Source organism: Cariama cristata, unplaced genomic scaffold (genome assembly GCF_000690535.1).
Source record: "Cariama cristata isolate BGI_N322 unplaced genomic scaffold, ASM69053v1 scaffold35124, whole genome shotgun sequence".
Classification (NCBI taxonomy): Eukaryota; Metazoa; Chordata; class Aves; order Cariamiformes; family Cariamidae; genus Cariama; species Cariama cristata.
Genome location: NW_009615332.1, coordinates 42410 through 51648, shown reverse-complemented (window position 1 = coordinate 51648; position 9239 = coordinate 42410). Strand labels below are relative to the sequence as shown.

The following is a 9239-nucleotide window of genomic DNA, read 5'->3' as shown; positions in this document are numbered from 1 at the left end:
TTTTAAAACTGCCACAATGCTGAAACATCAAGGTGACGATGCAGTTCTGTTATGGTCCTCTGTGTAGAAATTTTTTCCTCCAGTTGCATACTCCTGTGGTGTCAAATGCATTTGTGAACCCATAAAAATCATCCAGGTCAGAAAGGCTGGGCAGAAAGAAATCTGATGTGACACTTTGTGCTTTCATAGAAAAAACTTGTCTATCTCCCTACTGATTTTCACTTGTGGCTATATTATTTTTCATTATTTTTACTTGCTCACTGGCATTTTACTTTCATCACCTGGAACAGCTCAGCAAAACGCACAGAAGTGTGATGTAGCTACATCACAGAAAACTGTGTGCACAATGTCCACATATGTCCACAACCACATACACCAGGTTTTGTTACTGTTCCTTTTCCACAACACCTCTCTTCTACTGGAGCATTTAATTTGAAATGGAGATGTGTGTGATGCTTAGCTCCTTGCTGTGCAGCCACAGGGGTTTCTTCCCTCGGGGTTGACAGCAATTTTTAAAGGAACATTGTGGGAATGTGCATGGCTCTTGCACAGCTAATCAGAGGAGAGAAGGAGGTACGTCCTCTGCTGCCAGAAAGAACCATTGCAAAGAAGCAATTAATTTGCCCCATTCTCTGGCAAATTATAGCTCCTCTCCCTGTGGCTCCTTCATGAAAGAAATCACAGGCCTTCCTTTGCTTCCCATTTAGATGTGAATGTCTTATCGCTCAGCGTACAACCTCTGTCCTCACTTTCCTGTTTTCATCCCCCCTCTGCCTCTCTCTAGAGCTCTTCTGCTACCTCCTGACAGTCAGATTTTGATGTGCATTAGATCAGCTCCTCTTCATGCTCCCCTTGTACTCTACCTGAATACCTTCACCATCTCTGCTTTCTCTCCTCTAATTTCCACTCTCCTTTTTGCTTTTAGCAGAATTTTGGCATTTTTATCCAACTCTAGCAAACCCAGTGTAGTCGGAAGCATTATTAGGAACACAGTGACAGAGTCCTGGTGGTGGAACAGTCTGCTTAGAACACTGGTAGAGTCCCTGTTACTTGCCTCATTTTAAACCTTACTGAAGGCTGTTTAATATGCAGTAGTACCAATACTGTAGCAGAGAGAGGGAACAAAAAAGATTCAGAGATTTTTCCTCCATGGAGCCTGTATTCTTATCCTCTGTGTTCATCATGACTCCTTTTCTTAGTCTTTATAAATTGTTGGACACCTCTCTTCTCTATCTTTAGCTAGTCCTCTTTCACATTTGCCTGTTCCCCCTCATTCTGTGCCTATAATGAGCTCCTTGCTGCTACGCCTCCCTATTCTGCCCAAGTTCGCTTCTTTAGCAAAACTTTCATGGATTTGTTAAAGAAGTATGACTTCCTCCTTCAGTTTCTCAGCTACTACATAATTTACCTGTACAACAGATCTAATATTATTTTGGAACTTATTTGGAAAACAACACTGAATATACCATACTGATAGCCAGAAGACAAGTTCCTCCTGCAACATAGCCAAGATGGGAAAAGTAACTGTTTCTTCTGTTTATTTTTTTTTTCATGATTACTACTGTGGGTAAAAACATGAAACAATAAGGGATAGATCTCAGAAATTGCACAAAATTTTAGAAATTACTTTTTCTCTCAGGACTCAATTAGGTATAACACCACTAAGTATGGTTTCACCACAGTAAAGTGAGAATTGCTTTTACATTAGAAGGCAATGTTAAAATGTACATTCAAAAATTTGATAAATCAGGCATAAGGTTAGGTAAATAAATGACAAGTTGTCATCGTCTTGCTTGACTGTCTTTGATACAATCAGTTTATACTAGTTTAACAAACCATTAATACAAAAACATCGTAGGAAGGAATCTTGTTTCCAGGGTGGTATTATTAAAGTACTTCCAACTTTTGCTTTGCTAACACTGAGCCAGGCTGCATCCCACTGTTCAGGCTTTATGATCCATTACCAAATGCCTGTTTCTAAAGTAAAAAACAAACAAACAACAAACCAAACCACAAAACTCCACAAACAAAAAGACCCCACTGCTTCTTATAGACAAGATCACTGATACAAGGTTTTGTTCAGTGCTCACAAATTTGTTCAGAAAATTATGACCTGATTTTAAAAGTTCTCCTGCTATAGAGATGCTAAAAATATTCTTTTTTCCCCCAGGTTTCTTCCTACTGTATTCTACCTCTCCTGAGTCAGGCGGGCTGGAGAACACAGTAATTGGAAAAGAAATCTGGTAAAAAATGAGAACAAGAGGAGGCCCACCCCCACTCCTACTGAAGTCAGTAGAACTATTTCCACTACCTTCCACAATCCCTTCATCCAGATACTGAAAAATTAGCTCAAGATTTCAAATAGAATAGCTCAAATTTTCCTTGGGCTGATCTCCAACCACTGTATTCAAACATGATTCTACTGTGCCTGCTCCCCAGTTTGCACTCTGGTGCATGCCCCCATCTTCTCATACTTGCTCTGACTTCAGTTGTAAACAAGAAGAATCTGATTTTGAAGATCACTCCAAAAAACCCACAGTGGATAAGTGGATGGTGGATGTTAATTTGACCACAGATACGCATTTTATATATATATGTACATACATACACACAATCTCTATATACACATTATAAATATAATAATAAAATACTGTAAAAATACTAATTTTGCTCAAATACCTGATTAAAGTGGACTAATCTTATGTTGCATTTATGTGACCTATCCAGTTTATATGATGGTCTTGTTAGAAGCCCTAAAATCTGCAATACTTGCAATTGTTAAAAACAAAGAGTCTATATTTCTGACAGTCACCTCATGCCATGCAAAGAAGTTAGGTCGGAGGTGGGCCCTCGTATCTCAGCATCAGGCTGAAGGACCTAGCAAAGTTGTTGGCCAGCGTGCAGCTGTGGGTCTCCTCTGCCAGGGGCAGGAGGAAGGCCAGGAGCAGGAGGAGCAAGAGGAGTAGTTGCAATGGTAGTGCTGCCCAGCACACTCGATGAAGGAATGCGCACAGGCCTCCAGAGCGCTTCTGAAAGACACAAACCAAAGAGCAACTCAGAAAAATAAAGACCTGGGGAGGTGCATTTCAAACACATCAAACCGCCAGGTAGAGAGGCAGAACAACCCATGTTGTCCTTGGCCTAGGATCCAGCCTGGGTGCTTGGTACACTGCAGCTGACTGAGGCTGGTGCTTCAACGATGTCTTTTAGGAGAATATTTCACTTCTTCAAGAATTCACTGCTGCAAACTGTTGCCTTCTAGAAGGAAAACACTGCTGACTTTCTAGCAGGAGAAAACAATTGCCTTCAAGTCCATTTTCCAGTTACAAAGTTGTGGTTACACATGCTCACGCCAAAGCTGCCAACTGGTCTCCTCACAGTTAGCATATGGCACAGAAGGTCTGCGTTAGTAACTCTCCTGTCTGTAAAATGAGAATGCTGATGCCTAGAAGAGAGGAGCCAGCCTTCTGTTCTCTGTCAGCAGAAAGGAGCTTTGTTTGCAGCTCATCCAGCTCACAATCCTCTCCCCAGCTGCAATGTGGTCTTTGGATCCTGACTTTGGGGTCCATGAGGCTGGAGGTCAGAAAAAGGGCCCTGCAATGCAGCCTGCCTCAATACCTGTTATACCTTACCAGGCCCATCTTAAACTTTTATGTGATGCAACAGAATGAGAGAAAACACAACACTGACAGTGAAGAAGACATTAAAGTCACATTTATTGCTGAGCAGCCATGTGAGGGACACACTAAGAGGTCCCATTACACTTTTCTTTACGCTGGTGCAAATCTAGCTTAGCTCAGTTAACCTCATGAATTTAATCTGGATTAGCACGACCAGGAGAGAACATATTTGGGGCTATAGAATTCAGAAAAGATTAATTAAGAAGTGAGATTTCCCCTGGCGAGATTCCTGGGTATCTCCTGCCAATGAGCTGAACTATGTGTGTTTCACATAAACAAAGCCAAGTCAACTATCTGTAAGGGGTTCCTGAAAAAGAGGGCTCAATAATCCATTAATTTCATCAAACATGGATTTATACTCAGAATACAGAAATAATGCTTAATGCAGCTACAACATTAAGTACCAACCTACAACACCAATATCAACACAGAACATCCACTGAAGTGGGACCCACGTTTTCCACAAGAGGAAGTTGATTTGTTGTGTTCAAGCCACAGGCTATGTCAGTGCTGCTGCAAAATTAGGGCTTCTGGTCTCTACTGGATGTTTGACTTAACAGGCAATGCCTTTGTCCCACTACAGCACAACCATGAATAGTCTGCGGGAAACATCAGCAGAGAAGATAAGGAGCAGAATGATGGCAGAGGAAAGTAATTACAACCTTTGCTATTTTTTAAGGATCTCTTCCACTGCTTTCTAAATTTCGCAGTGTCTTGTAGCTCTATAGAAATGCTTACAGAATTAATTATGAAGGCAAATATATAGCTGCAGTTACAGATCATGAGACAGTTATGCTGTGAAATCCTTCTTCTGTTGTAGTTGGTTTGCTTCCATTATAGTGACTGGCTGATGAGATTTAATTACTGTGTCAGGCAGATGCAGAGGCAGCAGAGCAACAGCTGCTTGCTCTATCATTTCTGGCCCACAGTATCTGAGTTGTAATTTGCTTGCTGAGGCCAATGAAAACTCAGGTCCCTGGACACTGGAACTGTCAGCAGTTAGCGGGCAATGAGTACGTGTCAGGGTGTAAGTGAGACTCTGACTTTAAGCACCATTGGGCAACTTCCCTGGGTTCCGCAAGCATTTACCCACAAAATCAAAGCTTCACCAACCTGGCCGCATTGCAGGTGTCATCTGCTCCTACTGTGACCTGTTCTTAAACACTAGCCAAAATACCAGGCTTAAGTAGCTGACTAACAGGACTTTCCCTTCTCTAGTCCTGGAGTCCAGACCTGAAATCCTTCACCTCCCCTGGATTTCATCAGCCTATGGGCTGAAAAAAGCCTGCAGGGCTTCTGCATTTATAGCCAATGCTAAAACCGTTATGCCTAAGGGCAGCAGCCACAACTCTTGGTCAGAGCTTTCTGGGCTTGTCTCTGTAATGCCATGAAACAGCCACTCCTTGGTGTAATCAGTATAAACCAACTGACTGTCATTGACAGCTTCTGTTTTCATTGACCATTTCTCACTCTTAATTTTCCATTGCATCCATAATATGTGGCAAAATGACAAATACATTTATTATAGTGTTCCATCTATAAGGAAAAAGGCCCTTTCCAGGTTCCACAAGCCATGGACAAGTTTGTTTGTATGTATTAACAGGTGTAGTTCTGTTGGTGGAAGACCAGATTAGAGTTACCTTGGGACAATTCAAATCATGCTCTTTCTTCTACCACTAAGATGTAGTAAGACTTAATGCTGATGTTGTTAAAGGGTAGGATCCTGTGACTGACCGTTCAATAGTTCATTATGGCTGGAAGTCTCAAAAATGTTCTCACAAACTCAAATTACAGAATCACAGAATTGATAATCAGAAGTCCACCTCTCACTGACACAGTTGTGAGAAGGCCCACTGGTCTTCCTGGCAGCCCCTAAAACTTTTGCTTTACAGCTGTCAATCCTTTAGCATTGGTTTTGAAAGCTACTTCAATCTGAAACTATTCTTTCATTGCCAGACCAGCTGCAACACCTGTCTTGCCAGTTATCTCCTTCTGCCTACGAACTGGTGGGAAATAGTGGGTTTTTCCAGTTGTGCCTCATCTTTGTTCCTGCCACAGCCCCAGGAGCAGATGTCTTACGGTCACTCAGGTTTGTCATTGGCTTCCTATGATGACCACACTGCCAATTAGCCACTCATGTTCCTACCCCAATTTTTTTACCGATCCAGCATTTGATTCAGAGCAGGTTACTGACCCTGCCCTGATCTCTAAAGCAAAGACTATTAATGCAACTCTAAGAAATGGGATGAGATTGAAATGCTATTTATTAAGTGCCTTGTTTTTAGATCTAGTGGAAGGAGCTGTAAAACAGTATTGCTTTTCAAAGCCAGAAAGAATTAATGTGAAATGGCTTTATTAACAAGCTACCGTTTGCTCTCCTTGGAGCTTTCTGCAGGGTAAGATACTCAGGCTAACTGTAGCAGATCCTAGCATTAGAAAAATCTGCATAGGGACATTTGCCTGGAGGCAGAACTTCAGAGAAGGAGAAATATTTTGTCTCTATCTGCTGCTTCTCTCCCACCTGCTTGCTGGGTTTATAGGGATTTGTGTTTGATGAACTTTTGTCTTTGCTGCACAGCTTCTCTGTTTTGTTTGATCACACAGCAAGGTCAGAATCTTGCATTTCTGACTCCATTTGTTGCCATGGGAATGACTCTGCTATCACAAACATGGTATTATGAGGTCTCTGCAGGACTGAGGATGAGGCACACAGGAGCTGTGAGGGTTTGGTGCTTTCAGCAAATTTGCAATGATAAACCCTTAATATATGAGGACCCCAACCTGCACACACACTGAAATCCATGGGAGATTTACCATTAACTTCAGTGTCTGCTGCAGGATTATGCAGAGAGACAACTAAATAAAGTCAGGATTGGGAACTACTTATTCATGGAGTTCAGCAGATACCCTTACAAATGGATTAATTACTTATATGCCCAGGTTCTTAAGCACATGAAACCTACATTAGGTCTGTTGCTTTGTGCTTACTGGAACAAATGGTGATATGATTTTCTTTTAAATTTTTTTTTTATGCTAGTGCTACTAGAGGTGTTATAGTTAAAGGACAGAAAATTTTGAAGGAGACACAGTAACTTTTAACAGGAGAGATGATACAGTTGGAAAAAGCAGGGAAGGTTTTGGGCACTGCCTGCCTCTCCAAGTGTGAAAAAAGCAGCACTTAAATTTTACTAAGTCAAAGTATGTTTTTAGGTCTGTGCTGTGAGAGAGAGATGCTTTCAGGCAGTGGTGACCTGAGACTATGGCACCAACAGGGAATTCAGGAGGCCAAGGTTCAAACCTCTGCTCTGCTGGGCTCAGAGTGATCAGGGCTGTATGAGCCTACTTGGAGTCAGGACCACACTCTGGACTATTTTGCACATCATTCTGGGTTAGAAAAGGACAGTCTGACACAGTTCCACCTTTGCAAAAGACAGTTTGAATATTTAATTTCCATATGAGATCAAAGGTGGGAACGACAACCCTTGCTACACCGTGGAATTCCCCTACCCCAATCACCGCAACTACTGGCATCAGTATAGCTACTACCCAGCACCCGCAATGCCTGCAGTGTGTGTGTCAGATCTAGGCTCCACAAAATATTCTGAAATCAAATCTTCCTTTGAGGAAAACTGGCAAAGCTCCAGTGAAGTCAACAGAACTTTAATTTCCACCATCTTAGAATAACAGCTGGAATACCTGGGTATCGAGCCAAAGTGTCAGAGACATTTTTGAAACACACACGGAAAAGGAATAGGTTGACATTTAAAAAGAAAATACACTTTTAAAGTTCACCATCAAGAATAAACGTCCTCCCCCTTCTCCCCCAAAACACTAGGACAAGCAAGGACTGTCAAGGGGTAGACGGCTATGTTTTGTGTAAAGCTAAATGCACGCTTGTTACCAAATGAACTGAACTGGTTGTGAACATTCACATTTGTACTTGATTCATGTTGGGGCGTTTGAATGACAAGCATCGGTTTAGATCTAGGGAGTCCTCAGCACTTAAATCTGTTTGCAGTTAATAACTCCTTACCAAATGCACCATGAAAAATCACTTGGATGGGAAACAGCAGAAAAGCAGTTTAGAACTTGCTACATAATATTCCTGTGTAAGTTGCTGAAGTGTTTTTACTAAAAATCAGTGCGCTCCTTGATTTGCTATTGACCACATTCCAGGATATATGAAAACACACAGTTAATCTAGCTATTTGAGGGAGCAGAGGAATATAGCATCTTATACCATGCTCATTAGTGGGTTTTTGCTGCTGCTTGTATGTCACCAGCATGCCTGACAAAAATCATACCTGTACCACTGCATCAGTGATCCAGCAGAGAAAAAAGATTTAATCTGGATTTATTCCTCTTACCTTCGAGCATTTCACTGAGAGACTATCCTGGGAAAAGGACTGCTGCCTGAAAACTCCTGCTCTCACCATGGATAAAGGGATAAATGCCCTAGTGTCCTACAGACACTATACAGACAAAGACACCAGCAGCCAAGCCACTTCATGCCAGTGCTGTACTCAGCCCAAGTATCCTATATTCTACAGCAATCAGCGCAGATGCGTAAATAATAAGGCAAACATAAATATTTTCTCTGTAATATTCTCAGCCTCCAGCTGCTTTCAGCTCAGGCAGTTTCCTGAGCCTGATACAGCTTGTCCATCTAGTTAACACTCAGTGAATCTTTCTTCCAGCTATTTGTCCAGTTTCCCCTTGAACCCATACAAACTATACAAAGTCCTCAATATCCTTTAGCAAGGAGTTCCACAGGTCAAGCAACTGGCATGAAGAACAAATCCCTTGTGTTAGCTTTGAACCTGGATCCTAGCTCTTTCTTGTGGAAGAGATAGATAGTCAACCCCCGTCTGCACTCTGCACCATGCATGATTTTGTAAAACCCTCAGTTAAATGCCTAGACAGGATGAATCCAGACCTGCCTTCACAGTGGGAAGATCACAACATCATGGGCTCAAACTATAGCAATAGGGACAGAGGAAGTGTATCTTAATAGGAAGACTAGATAGGCCTTGGAAAGGGTCACCTACATAGGTATGAATTCTACCACTTCATTATTCCTCTGAGAATAAACAGAGCTGCCAGGAAGGCTGCAGCAGCAGCTTACCATACGTCCCTTTCATTCTGAACAAGAGCATGCCATCGTCAAGCACCATTGCTTTTTTTGGTAAAGCAGTTGCCTTATCAGTGATGTTTTGCCTCTGATAGGCCCTGGGTTTCTGCCACTTGAGATCCCACTGGGGTTACCACTCACAGAGGCAGGTTATTGCCAACAAGAAGAGATCAGTTCCAGGGGGTGAACAGGCTGACCTCTCAAACCAAAGCAAATTAGGTTTTTACCTCAATGTGAGAGAGTTTGGAGCTGGGCTCCTCATCAGTTCTCAACTCAGAGTCATAAACATCCCCCTCTAAGACAAGCAACATATTGCACATCACAGCTGGTCTTTTCAAAAGGATAATAATTTGGGAGAGATGGACTACTGTTGCCATAGAACTGAGCATCCAACAAGCTCTTGGGCAAAGCTGTGGCTCACTCCCATA

The 9239-nt window shown here is 42.1% G+C and overlaps 1 protein-coding gene across 1 annotated transcript in view; it reads right to left on the bottom strand.

Annotated features, from left to right (window-relative positions):
* Nucleotides 1–2831: 2831 nt before the first annotated feature.
* Nucleotides 2832–9239, bottom strand: part of SYNE3 (spectrin repeat containing, nuclear envelope family member 3) — a 33538-nt gene continuing 27130 nt past the window's right edge. Inside the window, exon 17 of the mRNA XM_009699759.1 lies at nt 2832–3029. Coding sequence (XP_009698061.1) covers nt 2832–3029 — 198 coding nt within the window. The remainder of the gene's footprint in view (nt 3030–9239) is intronic.